Genomic DNA, 17,745 nt, shown 5'->3' with positions numbered 1-17,745 from the left:
GGCTGCGAGGGGCTCGGAGGTGACGACGCGCAGACCGAGCGGGAGGTGGGACGGGGTGACGCAGCTGAAGAAGCACGAACATGCAGTAGGCGGATGGCGCAACTGTCACCAACACGAAGGAGCGCGAGCAGGCACCAACAGTGGCTTGAGGCGGGGGAGGGCGGATATGATACGTGCAGGCACTGACAGTTCTGTCTTGGAGCTTTTTCATAGATCTCAAGAGAAAAGAAAATAATTCAAAAGAACAAATCATAAACTTACTAATGTAAAGAGTGGCAAATATGTAAAATCAAAGTAAAGAAGGGCAAATCGTAGAAGTATATACCAACTAAAAAGGAGCAAATAATAAATTCTCCCGAGCTAGCCAAGTATAGTTTTCTGAGTATTTATATTGTATTTGGGACGATGATTTCTTAGCTTTTTATTTTTTAAGCTCACTAGTACAAATGCCCGTGCGTTGCCACGGGTCCTCAAATTATATTTCTCAATACACATATATAATTCAAATATCATATATGAAATTTTGAAAATAGGTGGGTACATAGTTTCTGGTCCTACCTGTATTTATACTTATATATAAGTCAAATCATCACAGAGACACTATAAATCTCTTGTAACAGTGATGTATCACAATTATGCTCACGCTTGATATCATGCCGATGGTACTCTATGCAAGTTATTGTCCATGCTCTTGTGTAAGGCTTGTTGTCAGTTGGATGCGTGGGTAGGTCCTCTAAGCTAGTGTCCTTCAACCAGTTCAACCATTTTTCTGAAATGTACGTTAATATTAACGTACCCATTATTTTGTGAAGTATTAGTGTCCTCTAAGCTATTGTCCTTCAACCATGCTTTCTTGATTATTCTAATATGTTCATAACTTTAGGGCACTCATTATATCTCGTTGCTACAGTTGGCACAGTAAAATAGTACATTTCTTTTCATTTCATGCCCGCATAACTCTGTTACGATTTCTCTGAAAATATTTGTGAAGTATCATGGCGTTTTTCTTTCATCCTTTGACCTGCAACAATGCCCGTACTTACAATTTTCAGGTTTTTGGTGTTGAGTTTATTTAATTATTTTTTTGTATTGCAGAATATCACTGTCAGAGTAGAACGAAGGGGATATACTGCGCATTGTTGCAAGCTACATAAATAAGGGAGGCACTGTGTTGCCTGTTGCCTGTTGTTCATTTGATATTTTGTGTAAACAAATTGATATCTGAAAACTAAATTTAGTCACTTGCAAATTTATTCAGTGTGTTAATCTCAGTTTAATTGGCGCGTGCAAATTTAGTCACTTGCAAATTTATTCACTTGAAAATGCAGTGCGTGCGCGGACGGTAAAATTGGCCCTCCGGCGGATGCGGCAAAATACAGCGCGCGCGGCCACGCGAACAGCTAGTTTGATTGTATATCGTTCGAAACGAATCAAATAAATTATGAAAATTTAACTGAAAATTACGAAATATATTAGAATTTCGACAAACACCCACATTTTTATTTAAATTAAACTAAACTAATCTACTCCGAGTCCTCCCAGTCGTAGTCCGACGATCCGCTAGCCGGAGTCGTGTCGGAGACCGGAGTGGTCGTCCACTCGAAGGAGGAGGAGGAGGTGGGCATGTTCGTGGACGGTCCGGCGCCTCTCTTCTTCTCCTCCGCCCTCCTCACCCTCCACGCCGCCTTCTCCGCCCTCTCGGCCTTCCTCGCCGCCGACTCAGCGCGGCGCTTCTCGCGGTCGACCTTCTTCTTCACCGCCACTTTCGCCTTCTCCTCTTTCTTCTGAGCGTAGAAAGCTTCCATGGCGGCGACGTCCTCCGGGAACGCGTGCGCCCACTTGAGGCGGAGGCGCTCGTCCTGCTCCACGACGTGCATGCGCTACTCGAGCTCGCGAGCGCTCCGCCGCTGCTCGGTCGTGACGGCCGACGATGGCGGCGCGAGCATCTCCACCTGCTCACGCGTCCAAACGTTGTTGAAGTTCATTTGCCAGCGCGGGCGGTCGAGGCGCCAGGCGACGACGTCGTATGCCCGCGCCGCCTCGTGCGTGGTGTCGAACGTTCCAAGGCGGATACGCTCCTCGCTGGAGCGGATCTCCGCATTGAAGCGGCCGCTCGGCCGCGCGCGGACGCCGCGGTAGCCGGAGGCGGAGCGACGGCGCGGAGGCATCTTGCCGGAGTCGTAGGCGGAGCGTCGGCGCGGGAGGCAGAGCGGTGGAGAAAGGGAGAGGGAGAGACGGAGGCGCGGACACGCGGAATGTTCAGAAGTAGTATAACTCAGAAGATATGAAAGTAATCTTTTTTTAGGGGAAGGAAAGTAATCTTGTGGAAAAAAAGAAACGAACCGAGCCAGGCCGAAAGCCGACCCAGCTCGGCACCTTCCGCCCACGAGCCCATATACCAAACTGACGTCGTCCCAATCTCTCCCACTCCCGACCTATGCTAAAAAAACTGTATATATATACAAATAAAAATACATAGATCTCATGTTAATCAACATGAGTTTCCCCTAAAATACCATTGGAAGTTCTACTGTAAGTATAAATGAAAACACATGAGTTTTTTTTCATAAATACCACTGTATATAGCACTATAAAACCACTGTAAATACATGTTTTTTTCCCTTAAATACACTGTAAATACATAATTTTTCCGTAAATCTCAGTAAATCCACTATAGATTATGAGTTTTTTTTGTAAAATACCACTATAAATACATCAGTTTTTTTTTTTGTAAATCGCATGTAAATCCAGTGTAAATACATTAAAGTTTAGGGGAGTAAGGACTAATTTCAGTCTTCATTTTGATTTGTTTTTGCAGGTACAGTACGTGTTTTTGTTTTCTCATGCGAGAAGTAATTCACGTTCATCTAGAAAAAAAAAGTAGTTCGCGTTTCGAATAAATAAAGGGAATCACGGTAGTGTAGGGGTATAATATAATAATGCTTTGTAAATTCACACGGAAGTGGTGAACGAAGCGAAACAATCTTAGTGGTCTAATTTTGTCGAGTGTCGGCCAAAATAAAAAACAACCACTCTCTCCCACTCCCAGTCTCTCCCCCTCCCACTCAATTCACCATTCCCCACCGCGTTTCCACCAACCACCAGGGGCGGCGAGGGGAAGCTCGGAAGTGGCCGGCGTGGGTGACCACGGCCAGGTGCCAGACGAGCTCCGCGACGGGGCATCGCGGGCAAGCTCCTCGAGGGGATGCGAGGGCGAGCTCGGCCATGGCACGGAGCGGGAGAGCTAGCTAGGGGCGGCGCGGGAGAGATCCTCCAGGGGCGGCACAGGCGAGGTACGCCATAGCCGGCGCGGGCGACCACGGCGACATGCCGGCGCCGACGAGCTCCGCGATGGGGCGGCGCGGGCGAGCTCCTCGAGGGGCGGCGAAGGCGAGCTTGGCCATGGCGCGGCTGGGCAAGCTCTAGCCAGGGGCGGCCGCGGGCGTGCGCAGGTACGGACAGTTTCCTCCGGCGAAATTTCCCATCCAGCCATGGCGTATGCGCGTGCGTTGTGTTCAGGTCTGTGGGTCTGAGTATGATTGATTCCATGGCTTCAAAGATCTAGTAGAAGATTGCTTTCCTGTTAATCATGTGATTGCTTGCTTTCCTATTGATCTGTGCAACTTAGTATTAGATTTTGTTCCTGCGTGGTTAATTATAGTATTGTGGTATGTGATGATGAACTTCAATTCCATGTCTTACCTGTCACTGGTCGTGAGCAGTTGCATGCTTGCTTATTCATGTAACCAACTAAGCAGTCTGATATTTCCTTTTACCATCAAGTGTTGTAATATGTCCACTATCCTAAGATATTTTGTAAAGCTAAATTTCACTTTCAAAGCATCTTATAATAGTGAACAGTAATTAGTCTCGCCCATAAAGTTGTTAGAATCCTAACTTCCTAAGACAACAATAAATTAATTTGATGAACCATTTTCAATTAAAGTATTGTAAGGTGTTTTGTGGTTTTATGACTGGTACATTCTTAGTAGTTCTATGGTTACCTGGCTTGAGATGTGTATCTTCAACTACTTTTGATTAGTCTTTGTCTTTCTAGCGGCATCCTAGAGTATCCAGGGTCTTTGGCCCACTGAATTTGGCTACCCTAGTTCAGTCTAGATTAACTGATGTTAACTTCAATTCTTGCAGGACAGTTCGTGCTATTAGTTCAGATCGTGGCAAAATAGTTTCTGGAGCTGATGATCAATCTGTCATAGTCTGGGATAAGCAAACTTTTAAGCTTTTGGAAGAACTTAAGGGCCATGATGCTCTGGTTAGCTTCATCAATATTAGTAACTTACAAATGTATGCCTCCATACCCAACCCTTACTAAGCATATTCATGCACAATTGGCATTGATACAGGTCAGTTCTGTCCGGATGCTCTCAGGAGAACGTGTTCTCACTGCATCTCATGATGGAACGGTAAAGATGTGGGATGTCCGGACCGATACTTGTGTTGCTACTGTGGGTCGTTGTCAAAGTTCAGTTCTGTGTATGGAATATGATTACTCAACTGGAATTTTGGCAGCTGCTGGGAGAGATGTGTATGTACTTTTTTTTAAACTTTGAAATGTTTTTGGTGCTCTGATTCGATATTAGCTCAAGCAACTTGAATTACATTCTGTCTGAAAAGTTCATTCCATCAGGATGGCACATGTCTGGGATATTCGTTCCAGTAAGCAGATGTTCAAGCTTCAAGGGCATACAAAGTGGATAAGGTAATGCGTTTGTTGAACTGTTGACCATTCATATCTCTGTTGTGCTGGCTATTTCGACCAATAATTTACAGATGCTGACACAAATTCTGGTCGATTAAAGATCAATGAGAATGACTGGGAAACGATAATTACTGGGAGTGATGATTTGACGGCTAGGGTGTGGTCTCTTACCCGGGGAACATGTTATGCTGTATTAGCATGCCATGCTGGTCCCATACTTTGTGTTGAATACTCGCCTTCAGATAAAGGAATTATTACTGGTATGTGACCATTTCTTATTTTGAAAGCTAGGTGGTCTGAGGTCTGCTGAATTATATCCATGTCAGGTATCTGATCCTTGATTAATATGACAGGTGCCTCTGATGGGCTTATACGTTTTTGGGAAAATGAAGGTGATGCCTTATCGATTGCGAAAAGAAACTTCAGTTGTTTTACTGCATTTAGCTTTGTACCTTATTAGGAAAAAACGTGTTTTGGCTTATTTGCACACAATAGAAAAACATACCATTTATCAATAGAGCTAGATATATATAGTGAAGTGTGTCACTGCTGGAACCTACAAATTTAGTGTAGATGTGGAAACCCTTTTCGCTTGAGCACCAAAACAATGTGAAAAATTGCCAATAAAAAGAAAAAAGATAGTAGACTACAGTGTCAAGTTGTTGTTTGATCCGTATAATGTATGTGCAGCTCCTCTTTACCATTAATTGATCTGTTCAATGCGCCACATTTCATTATTTTATCATTTCAATTTTTTCATTAATGGCCTTCTTTTATTTTTGGTGTATTTTATGGTGTTTGATGTACCGTGTTACGTTATTTGCAATACTGAATTTCTTTCATACTTTTTATGATGATGATACCTGCATGCATTTTTTTTGTGTCTGGGTTATGAATTCGAAGTAATGCATAGGTTTTAAAATTGTCTGCAAATATTCCAGTGTGTTCTTGCCGTCAGGGTAGCTCTTTTGGAAAAACCTTTTCCACCTCACATTGTTTCATCTTATTTCAAAGTTGTGGTGGCTGCATTTGTTACATGGCTTGGCTGGTTCATACCTGGGCAACTTCACCTCTACCCTCAGCAATGGATTCCGGAGGCAATGGATAGTTTTGAGCTTGCTCTGCAGTTTGGAATATATGTTCTAGTCGTTGCGTGCCCATGCGCTCTGGGCTTAGCTACTCCAACTGCTGTTATGGTTGCCACCGGAAAAGGTGCTTCTCTAGGTGTTCTTATCAAAGGTGGCAATGCACTTCAGAATGCTCACAAGGTAATATTCTGATTGTTTGTATGCTAGTCTGTGTGTGTGCACATGTGCATGCCCATGTAATACAGAGTTAGAGACTCGGGTGGGGAAGTATTTCTTTTCTTGATTAATTCTAATGTGGTAGCTTTGCATACTGAACTACCCTTTTGAATATTCGTTTGCAGATTAAGACTATCATATTTGATAAAACTGGACCCTGACTATCGGCAAACCTTCTGTTGTTCAAACAAAGATCTTCTCGAAGATACCACTTCTTGAGTTGTGTGATTTAACTGCCAGTGCCGAGGTTTGTTTGTTAGTCACTCATGTCTTCCCACATATGTGTTGCAAGGCATTTGATGCAAGACAGTCCAGGTAAACAAGCTCATGATGTTGAGTAAAAATAAAAATAACCAGCATCATAAGATTGTTGTTCATTATGCACTCAGTCCAGTATTACTGTGACATAATGGATTGTTGTTCATGGGATTATTGATCATTATGCACACATACCATAAAAATGTAGCTTGATCGTGGCTTGTTGTGGCTTGTGTCATGTCCAAGAATAAACTGATAACTTGAATGCATCTTAATGTTTGAACTTTGGTCTCATTTTTACAGGCTGTAACTCATCTTACTCTCCTACAACACCTATATAACGACCCTGGTCCATATCTGATAGTTTGCCTAGCTTAATTGGGAAAGGGAACTTAATATTGGTTTGGTTGGAAACATCAAGTCGAATTTGCACGTGCATGAAATACTTACATTTTCGTCGGCGAGGACACATAATTGTTGGAATACTTACAATTGAGATAGTAGGACACATAATTGTTGGAATACTTACATTTTCGTCGGCGAGGATAGCATGGTAGATTAGATCACCTCCTCTGTTGTTTTTTATTCGACCAGAAATAAGTTTCGCAGTTGCCTCCCAGGATCTGTTGTAGATATGCAATTGTTCCACATTGCAGAATGTAACATGACTGCAGTATAAACGGAGAAACATGAGTATATAACGGCAGTAGCTGGAGCTTACCTTGGTGCCATTACCCTCTTGGAGGTGTGGCGACTGAGAAGGTATTGACTCAGCATGGTGGTAGATTGAAGATGGATCAGCTGAACTGTGGCGACGGAGATGAAGATGATCTTAGCTTGCAGGTATTTTCGCACCTCAGTTTTGTAGACGTTTCGGAAAAGAACTGGGATATGGTAAGATGGTTCATTCCTTTTTATCAGTCCAGATTTTATTGTAATTAAGATCGTTCAGGTTTCATTCCTTTTTGTCAGCCTGGGGTCGTGAGTTTTTGATGGTGATCGATGAAGTTAATTACGTCAGTTTGGAAGGAGTCAATTACGTCAGTTTGGAAGGAGTCAATTACGTCATTTTGGAAGGAGTCAATTTGCCTTTTAAATGAGATGGCCCATGATGCAGGTGCGACCCATCAGTTTAGTCTTTTTGCGTTTAGCGATCGACGTAGGTAGGTGGGACGACCAAAACTACGAAACGTATTGGGCAGAATAAGGAACCAGTTTAGTCTTTTTAAGTAGTAGAGATAAACTGTGTACTCCCTTGTGTTCATATTAATGGACTCTTCTTGGTCTAGATTCGTATGAATCTAGTTAAAATTTTAAACTAGATGCATGTATACCTAAACAAAATTGAGTCATTTAATATGAACCAAAGGAGTAATAGCTATATTTAAGAATCAATAAAACATGTAGAATGGCTTTTCCTAGAAAAAAAGAACTCATATGGTTTCAATTAAATTGAATGAATTTCAAAGATACTACAATATGGATATGAATCACATGTGACCAGTAAGAGCATCTCCACCGGTAGCCCCCAAATAGGCGCCGGCAGGGGCGCCGGCACCTCCGTTTGGGGGGGTGCCGGCATCTCAGCATCTTCCATTTGGGGGAGCTGCTCCCACACCGGCGGCCCCGATAGATAATTTGAATTTGAAATCTAAAACACAATCATAGAAATTCGAATAAGTCTACGAATATGAAGGTGGGCCAACACACGGCCACCAGATACGAATAGGTTTTGGAATAAGAAGTTTGGGCCAACAAGCGGCCATCAGATCGCCGTTTCCGGCGCAAAAAAGGGCTTTGAAGCCAGATGATCGCATGATCACACGAAGGAGTTCACAGGCGGCGCAACCTCGACGGCTTCCTCATCGGCGGCCGGCGACAGCTCCGTCGCCGCAATAGGATCCACGGTCGCCGGGGGAGGCATGAACGCGGACGGTGGCGGTGGAGACATGAACGCGGACGGTGTCGGAGTAGACATGGACGGTGCCGGGGGAGGCATGAACGCGGACGTGCCGGGCTAGACATGGACGGTGCCGGGGGAGACGCCGATGCAGCTCGCGCCGCCATCACCTCTTGGCCGATGCGTTCGCGGTACATCTCGTGCCACGCCCGTGCCAAGAGCTCGAGATGCTGTTCAGGCCGCCGCCGAAGCTCATGCACGCTTCCGCAGAGGCCACCGCTTTCGCTGCGTCGAGGGCGGCGATGCGGCGCCTCCTGCGGTCGGCCGTGACGAATGCGTGGCGTTCCGTCTCCGTCTCCCAGCTGCGACATGGTCGCCGGCTTCTCCTTCGGGGCGACGGTGCGCGTCTTCGGCGGCGCCTTCGTCGGCGCCTTCGCTGCCTTCGCCGGAGCCCTTCTCTCCGGTGGCATGGCGCGGAGGCGAGGGTTTTTCGCGTTCGAGGCTGGATGGGAGATTGAGCGGCTGGCGGGAGAAATGAGCGGTGGAGGGAACGGGGTTTTTGGGAAGACTAGTATAAATGCCCGTGCGTTGCCACCGGTTCTCAAATTTCATTTCTCAATGTAAATATATAATTCACAACTCACTATGAAATACAATTCACAACTCACTATGAAATTGTATAACTTTGAAGAAAATAATAACACTAACAAATAAGTGCCCATATATGGAGATCAAAAAGATCATAGTATATTTCTCACAATACAAAGAGGCAAATAAGATACACATGGGACTATAACTACAGTAACAAAAGCATCAACGCAAATACAATAGAACACTTGTATAAAGTTGAGGACTCGTCTCCACTCGCTAATCTAGATCGCAAGGGCTTTAGGTTTTGAATCCGTCGTTCCCTATCTCCAAAGATGCACGTGTGTACGTCTTCAGCTCTAGTCCAATCCTGTAAACAAAATATAAAAGTGAGCATTCAAGATATATAAAAAAATCTAGAGATGTTTACAACAAAAATGTCAAATTGACGCCAGATCCTATAGATGAAATTCTGAATGGAGCAATAAAAAACATGATGAAGTTGTTGATACATTACATTGAACAGGTTATGGGCGACAAACATAGGAACAAATGGAGATGTGATCACTGCAATTCTTCTGATAGCATACGTGATGTGTCGTGATGGATACATTTCAAGGATTGGAATGCCAAAAATCCATAAAAGTAGGAGATGAAAATATGAGACAAAATTTATTCTCAACCAACATTCCTGTAAATTTACACTATCAGCTTGTCACAATTCGACGAATCCTTAGCTGTTCATCACTGACATATACCATGAGAAGTATACCTGAAATGATGACCATATTTAAGGGAACTGAATTCTGAAAGTGCCATAGACATCTCCTGCTAAGGAGTTAGGAACAAGAAAATTGTGAGAAACTTCCCGAAGGCCTCAAACCATTTACAAGAAAAAAACATCTAGCAGGAAAACTCATAAAGGATATGAAATTTCCATGAATATGCAGATATATACATTTGAAACCTATCTTCTATGTCCAGAGCATGGCCCATAAGCTTTCAGAAAATCAGAATATACCTCTATAAAGATGAACCATACGACTGATAAAAGTGTAAGACGAACACACCATCAACCCTGTTTAAAAAAATATGTCCCTAGATGCTGCCTCACAAACACCTGGCACGCGGCACCCTAGGCCAGCAAACTCCTGAACTCTATATGCTTCCAAGCCTTCTTTGTTTGGATAGCATCCACACGAGGAGGTGCCCTGTCAAATCATTCAAGAAGAAAAAGGTTATAAAATGTTTGAAAGGGCATACATTTTTTGTCTCACAAACTTAACCGATAAGTGTCAGATGTTTACTTTGAAGCCAACAAATTCTCAATACAGTTCTCCTAACTTGAAATCTAGACATCAACTTGGTAAGAATTTGGTCCATCATAGTGACTATGGGTTTGTCCCTCTGATCTAGGATGTAGCTATTGAATACCTCGCTAATATTGTTCACAACTAGATCTGTCTTACATGTTGTATCCATAGCATGGCGTGCCCAATGCTTTGTTGGAATTTTGCTAAGCCATCTCCATGCATCTATACTAATATAACCATCTGGAACAATATAACCATCTGGAATTAAAAATATCCTCCAATCTGCCTACATTCTTTCATCACATTGCACAATTGTATAACAGTTCTCGCAATTGACAACCTCACACCACAAAATTAAGAAAGTCAAAGCACCTATACGTCGATCAGAACACGAAATTATGGGGGGCAACACGCAGTGTTCTTCAGCCTATCTAATTGACACAAAATTAACGGATTGAGAGGGGGGTTACCCATTGAATGAGACGTGGTCCTCGGAATCTCTCGTCCTTGCCGCAGCCGTGCTGCCCCCGTCCCCGCTGGCGTCGCCGCCGTCATCTCCGGGTGGCAGCTGCAGGGGGCGAAAACTCCCGAGTAGGGAGGTGAACGAGGAGTGACCCTCCAGATCGATCTCCCTCGACGCTGGCGCTCCACCTCCGCCACCAGCATCAGTGCCGCCGCCGCCTTCATCGGGTCGCATCGGCGCCGGAATCGCCCCTGGACTCCCGCCCACGAGAAGAGAAAGAGTGCGCGTGTTTGCTTTTTGGTGGAATCGATTTGGAGCCTGGGAGCCCGAAGCGGTACTGGCCATCGTTGATACACTGCCTGTGTACTTGTACAGGAGGTATAAAAATACAATGGACCCACATGGCTGTACGTGTTAAGGCTCTAAATCCCTCTGTTTGGGCCAGCTGCAACGTATTGGATGAAAAACTGGGGTCGATCAGCTGCAACTCCAGTTTTAATCCTGGGTTCTGTGCAACTAGTGCACCAACAGTTGGTGTTCTGTGCAATTTTCTCACATGCGCACGATTTTAATCGTATGACTCACAGTGACGGGATGCTCTGAGGTTGCCGGATGCACGAGATACGATGGGCATCAAACATCTTTTTCTCCCCTCCTCTCCACGATCGACAGCTTAGTCTACCCAGCTACGCAGCTAAAAAAAAAGTCTACCCTGCTTGTCTGCTACACCTCCATACCTGAATAAGCACCAATTCATCTTCCTCCTCTCGACCTCTCCCCCTGGCTCCTCCACCAGTACCACCAAGCCACAGTTGTTCTTCACACCCAGACTTTGAACTCCGTTCTTCCAGCCGATCCGCGATGCCATCCTTCACCCACCTTTCCCTCACAATTCTCCTCTTCGCCCTCACGTTACTGCATCCTTCTTCATGCCATCCAAATGCTGACCAGACAAAGCCCTACAGTACATACATCCTCCTCCTCAAGCCACGCACCGACGCTAGCAGCGACGACGAGCATCGTTGGTGGCACGAATCTTTCTTGCCGAGCCCACTCGCTGGCTCCGACGAGCCACGGCTCGTCCACAACTACACCGAGGTCTTCAGCGGCTTTGCCGCGAGGCTCACGGAGCCTGAGCTCGAGATGGTGTCCAAGAAGACATCCTTCGTGCGTGCCTTTCCGGACCAGCTGTGGCACCCCTCCACCACGCACACTCCGGAATTTCTCGGGCTGAAGAAAGGCAGCGGCATATGGAGGAACGTCAGCTACGGCAAGGGGGTCATCATCGGGGTTCTGGACACCGGCATCTACGCAGCCCACCCTTCCTTTGATGACGGTGGCATCCCGCCACCGCCATCAAAGTGGAAGGGTTCATGCCATGGCGCTTCTCGCTGCAACAACAAGCTCATTGGTGCTAAGTTCTTTAATTTTTATGCCAATGACTCTGGAGATGATGCAGGCCATGGTACCCATACCGCATCCACTGCTGCTGGGAACTTTGTCCGCGATGCCTCGGCCGGCGGCCTCGGCAGGGGCACAGCGTCAGGGATTGCTCCAGGTGCACACCTGGCCATGTACAGGGTGTGCACACTCTTTGGATGTTACGTATCAGACATAGTAGCCGGGTTCGACGAAGCTGTCAAGGATGGGGTAGATGTGCTCTCAGTTTCCCTCGGCCCTGCTTATAATGTCAACTTCACTGGAGACCCTGTTGCCATTGGCGCACTTAATGCCGTAGCAAAGGGCGTCGTGGTCGTGGCTGCAGCTGGGAATAACGGACCCAAGGCCTATCTTGAGAATTCTGCACCATGGTTGCTCACAGTGGCAGCTGGCTCGGTGGACAGAAGCTTTCAGGCTGTTGTGCAGCTTGGCAATGGCAACCGCATCGACGGGGAAGCTTTTAACCAGATTTCAAACTCAAGCTCGTGGCTGTTTCCTCTTTATTTGGACAAGCACTGCAAGTCGTTGGCTAGAAGAAACGTGTCTGGCAAAATTGTGATATGCCATAACACAGGATCAATGAATGACTCAAGAACAGGATCAGTAAATAAGACTGACATCACTGGCATCATGAGTGCTGGAGCCGCTGGCGTGGTGCTGATCAATAGGAAAGATGCTGGCTTCACCTCCGTTCTTGAGGATTATGGTCCCAATGTTGTGCAGGTGACCGTGGCTGATGGCAACAGTATTAGTGAGTATGTGAGGACAACCAACAAACCCAGTGCCAGTTTCATCTACAAAAACACTTTACTTGGTGTCCGTCCATCTCCTACCGTCGCCGCATTCTCGTCCCGTGGTCCGTGCAGCTTCAGCCCTGGCGTGCTAAAGCCAGATATATTAGCACCAGGGCTCAACATCGTTGCTGCATGGCCACCACTCACCATACTTGGTTCCGGGCCATTCCATATCAAATCCGGGACGTCTATGTCGACTCCACATGTCAGCGGCATTGCTGCACTTGTCAAGAGCGTCCATCCTGACTGGTCTGCGGCTGCTATCAAGTCAGCTATCCTCACTACAGCTGACATCACAGACAGCAGGGGTCACCCGATCTTGAATGAGCAGCATCGGATGGCAAGTGCCTATGCCATGGGTGCTGGCCATGTCAATCCCGCAAAATCTGTTGATCCAGGCCTTGTGTATGACCTTGGCATTACTGAATATGCTGGTTACATATGTGCTCTTCTTGGTGATGAAGGCTTGGCAATCATTGCGCGTAACCCGGGGTTGTCCTGCACGAAGCTTCCCAAGATACCAGAAGCCCAACTGAACTATCCCAGCATAACGGTGCCACTCAAATCAGTACCATTCACATTGAACCGAACAGTCACAAATGTGGGGCCAGCAGATTCAGTGTACACACTGAAGTTGTATACTCCAAAATCCCTTACTATACGTGTCTCACCGGAGAAGCTGGTGTTCTCCAAGGCTGGGCAGAAGATCCAATATAGCATAACGGTGACCAGCCATGCAAATGATGAGAAAAAGTTCATGGAGGGAAGTTTGAGCTGGGTTTCAAGGAACCATGTTGTGCGCAGTCCGATCGTGGCTGCTGCCGATCTTGATTCTCCACCACTGTAATCAGGAAGAGTGTCATGATATGTTGGATCATCGCAGACATACTCCTTCCTTAATTTATATTCTAGAGCAGTGTCCGTCTTTTAACTAGAATGGTTTCCATGCCTGCAAAATAACTGAAGTTTGGACGTGGAGCATCCATTGCACTCTTGTAAAATACTGCCAGTTTGTGATGTGGTCTGTGTCCTCTATAATTATGTTCCTTTGAAAATATAAATGATGTGGTATAGCTTGCATTCAATTTTACTTTATTATGCTCAATCCAGCTGCAGTTGTTCTTAAACATTGCAGAAAAAACATCTTGAATCAGTCACTCGCTTTAAATTTATTTGTAGCATAAACATGTGAAATATTCTAAGCTGTCTCTAGTAGTGCTGACAGTAATTGTCGAGACAGTTTTGTATATTAAAAAGAGCAGAATGGAGACAATACCGTAACTGTCATATCATTTCCACTGCGCAGGGATGAATCTTGATAGATAGTCAACTTGTATGGAGGAGAAGCTGATTAACCTGAATTGAGTTTGGTACTTTGCAAAAATGGTTGCACACAGCTATGACAGGCCCAAACTCGCATGAGCTTCTCCCGTCTTTAGTTTCTTCATTCATCCCATTTTTATTTCTGTTCATCAGTTCAGTTCAGCTATTAGGTCCTAATGCTAATCAATTTATAGTCATCGATTGGTGTCCATGAAAGCTCCTCTGATTGTAGCTCGTGTTTTCTTTTGTAGCAGGGTAAAGAGCTTCAGGTCATGGCTTTTACTCCACTCGAGAATAGGTTCCTTTGTCCTATTCAACAAATTGAGTTGTTTGCTTACTTGCAATTTTAACGGTCAACTCATGTAGAACGAGCAAATCATAACAGGAGTCCCTTGGAAAAAATATTGATACCTTGCTGAAACAAAATTACAAGAAAGGGAATTTCTTGCCCTTTTCATTTTTATCCATTGCACATACCTCCTTTTGTATCCCTATCTATTTTAAATGTACCGATTAACGGTTTTCTGCCCCCTTGACTGAAGGTGGAAACATTGTTTAAATGCTATTGGCACCGTATCAATGAGCTCATGCCACATAAAGAATCTGAATTCTTTAAGGTAATGGCCTGAACGATTTGGCCATATGTTGACCGAACTTGATTGATTTCAGTTACATCTATGGATTGCCTCTTTCTGCATTTTACTCTGGAGAGCATCCAAAGATGCATTGTTCCCTCCTAGCATGCAAAAGCAAGACGTTAGAGAACTCAAATGAATTTTTATTTAGGAGTACCTCAAATGCATATCCAAAGTGAACACGCAAATACGATTTGCACATCATTAATACTTGTTGATTCAAAACTAGATGATCAAGCTCACATATGCTTAAGTAAGATTTTTTTCGACAATACTGGCTGTTCCCTTGCATAAACATACCTTTGAGATTCACTAGTTAATAGTAAATACTTTATTTAATGCAGATGGTAAGCTTGGAACCCCTCATATGATGTAAGCTATTGCAATTACATGATATATCTCTTTACAGACGAGTTACAGGTAGGATGGGAGTTCAGAACTGAAAACAAATTGCTGAACCAATTAACTACTGAACTCTAAAGGTTATCTACTTTTAAGGTTTGTTCATCTACGAGCAAGTGGGTCTAGTTTGTTCAGCTCGGGCGATGGTGCTGATGCCGCACTAGTTGTATTATCTGTTTGGATGTAGCCTGTTGTCAGGCCTTGTTTAATTGCAAACGGACTATTGTTGCTTGAATTATGTTTCACAGGCACATGCGGAAAAAAGAGCTGAATTTGGTGTAGCCAAAGACAATCTTCTGAAATTGGGGACTGCCGTTTATTATGTTTCTGCATATCCGGACAGTACTGATGTCTTGTTCATCTTGTGTCCTGGACGATCTGGCGCGAAAGAAATGCCAGGATTTTCCAGAACAAAGAAACATCATTTCACCAGGTTGCCTTCTTTATCAGAGACGAAGCACTGTGGTGGGCCTTTGCCGGTGCCAAAGCCCTGAGAAAACTGATGCGGGAACCGCCCTGTACCTTGTTTTCAGTCTTTTCTAATTCCTTTTCTTAGTCCCTTTTCGGTCATTCCTTGCCTTTTCGCGATCTTTGTATTTTTACTCTAGCTGCTAGTACATGGAAGCCAGCAAACTGCTGGACCTTCCAAAAAAATAAGATGATGCCTTCTACTGGTTATCATGGCTACCAGTTGCTATGATGTAAAAAATCATATGTTTCAGGAAAAAAGTGTACTTATGTTGCCTCAACGTAGGTAAGTAGTTTCTATACTCTGTACACAAGACTAAACTGTTATTCAGGCTTCTTCAGTAAATTGGTTATATTAACGGGAAACTTGCTTGGGATCATCATCAATCTACTACTATTAATTCAAAGTTGTTTCACTATATTGATGAAAACAGAGCAACGCATTTTGTGCTGCCATAATTTTCCTTGATGTTACATGAAAATGTTGAATTGGTTCATCTCTGCTCCAAGTAATTATGCACTTCATTTTGTATATCTTCGTCCTACTCCCTGCTCATTGGTGAAATCAGGGTTTTTTTATAGGGGATGGTGAAATCAGGTAAGGTATAAAAATATGGGGCATCAAGCAACAAAAAAAACGTCTCAAGTCTTAATTATAAGAAAGCAGTGGACTGATGAGATGGATCATGTTGATTGCTTCACAATACGTTTTTTTTAGGGATTGCTTCACAATACGTTGAATAGTCTCTGTAATATGAGTACATCAACACCTATTTGTGGATAATGCCTTTCATGTCTCTGATGTTGAACCGTCATTCTGCAAGACGTTTGAGGTAATTCAAGGACGCATTTGTTCCTGGGTCTGTTTCTTAGTCACAAAGCCCATGATTGCCAACCAACAAAACAACTACTGTACTAAACAACTAAACAAGCAAATGGGATTGGACTGCAAATAAACACGATACACCTAGTCCATGACCCTCCATCAATAAACGGAATATATCTAAAAAAAATCAATAAACGGAATAGTACTAATTATTTTCCTTTGTAATTTGGGAGTCAATAAATGCCATAATGTTGTTAAGGAAGATTAATCAAGAAGGTTTTATGATGCAAGAAAATGCCATAATCTCGTTATGGAATACTACTAATTCCGTATGTTATTTTTAGGAGTCAATAAAGGTCATAATAATGTTTTTATGGAATATACTAATTAATTTCGCATGGAATTTTTGGACCAATAAATCCTTATCCATAGAATATTCCGTGATGTGCGTATAATGGAGAATCTCAATTAATTATTAGGTAGTACCATACAAAGGAAACCCTAATGCAGCAAAGGAATAAAACAACGAAAATTGATGCTCCTAGAGTCCGTCCTGCCTCTATATAAACGACAGCGTAAGGAACCATAAGCACGACGAAAAGAAGAATAGGAGAAGGAAATAGTACTAAACAACTTCTTCATGGCTCTCATCCAGATCAACGCAAAGGTTTTTTGCTTGATGGCTCTTTTGATGATCTCAACCTCCTTTTTGACGAGCCAAGCATTAGGAAGGAACATAGGTATTTTTCCGTCTACCGCAGCTTATCTATTACAGAAAAATCTGAATCATATTTTCTATCTCAACAAAGATGTATTCATCGGTTGCTCTTAGTTTTGTCTAAACCCTTCGTATCGAAGATGTATTTATCTGAAAAATGTGTGCACCTTATTTGTAATAGACGTAGGACTTCAAATCATGTAGAACTCTATACATTGTTGACGCGGACTACTCCGTTTTAGTTTTGACGCAAAAACGAAGTTTACTTAAAATTCGATCATCCAGTTAAGAATTGCAAGTATTTTTTTCGTTTTATTATATGTTGCAGTATGTTAATTAATCTTTATCCCAATCGTCTAGTTCACAATTGATATGCCTCGTACTGTAAATATCAATTGCTTACTCAAGTTATTCAATCTGCTGTGGTACGCATCTAAGAACCTGGTTTATAAATGTCCGTGTTTTTATAATTAGCTCACTTCTTGTGCCGTGGTACATATGTAAATATATACATGGTTTTCAAAGACAATCAAATTTTTATGTATTTTTGTCTGTATAGGTTTGGAAATCTACCGCGAACCCTACAAGTTCCC

The 17,745-nt window shown here is 43.8% G+C and overlaps 1 protein-coding gene and 1 long non-coding RNA gene across 2 annotated transcripts; one reads left to right on the top strand and one right to left on the bottom strand.

Moving 5' to 3' along the window:
• Window positions 1-8,893: 8,893 nt before the first annotated feature.
• On the bottom strand, window positions 8,894-9,757 carry LOC124697120. Its single transcript, XR_007000756.1, has 2 exons — window positions 9,288-9,757; window positions 8,894-9,140 (listed from the first exon to the last, which is right to left on the bottom strand). It is a non-coding gene; the product is annotated as an uncharacterized LOC124697120 (long non-coding RNA).
• Window positions 9,758-11,518: 1,761 nt separating this feature from the next.
• LOC124698463 (subtilisin-like protease 4) lies at window positions 11,519-13,627 on the top strand. Its single transcript, XM_047230948.1, has one exon. The coding sequence runs from the start codon at window positions 11,690-11,692 to the stop codon at window positions 13,625-13,627; it is 1,938 nt and encodes a 645-aa protein (XP_047086904.1). The 5' UTR covers window positions 11,519-11,689.
• Window positions 13,628-17,745: the final 4,118 nt, after the last annotated feature.

This window comes from Lolium rigidum, chromosome 3 (genome assembly GCF_022539505.1).
Source record: "Lolium rigidum isolate FL_2022 chromosome 3, APGP_CSIRO_Lrig_0.1, whole genome shotgun sequence".
NCBI classification, from domain to species: Eukaryota; Viridiplantae; Streptophyta; class Magnoliopsida; order Poales; family Poaceae; genus Lolium; species Lolium rigidum.
The sequence above is the reverse complement of the archived record's forward strand: the minus strand, read 5'-3'. Positions and strand labels throughout refer to the sequence as shown.

What these genes read in the sequence shown, in the direction of transcription:
- LOC124698463 (XM_047230948.1), top strand. Translation starts at nt 11,690, where the DNA reads ATGGTGTCCAAGAAGACATCCTTCGTGCGTGCCTTTCCGGACCAGCTG.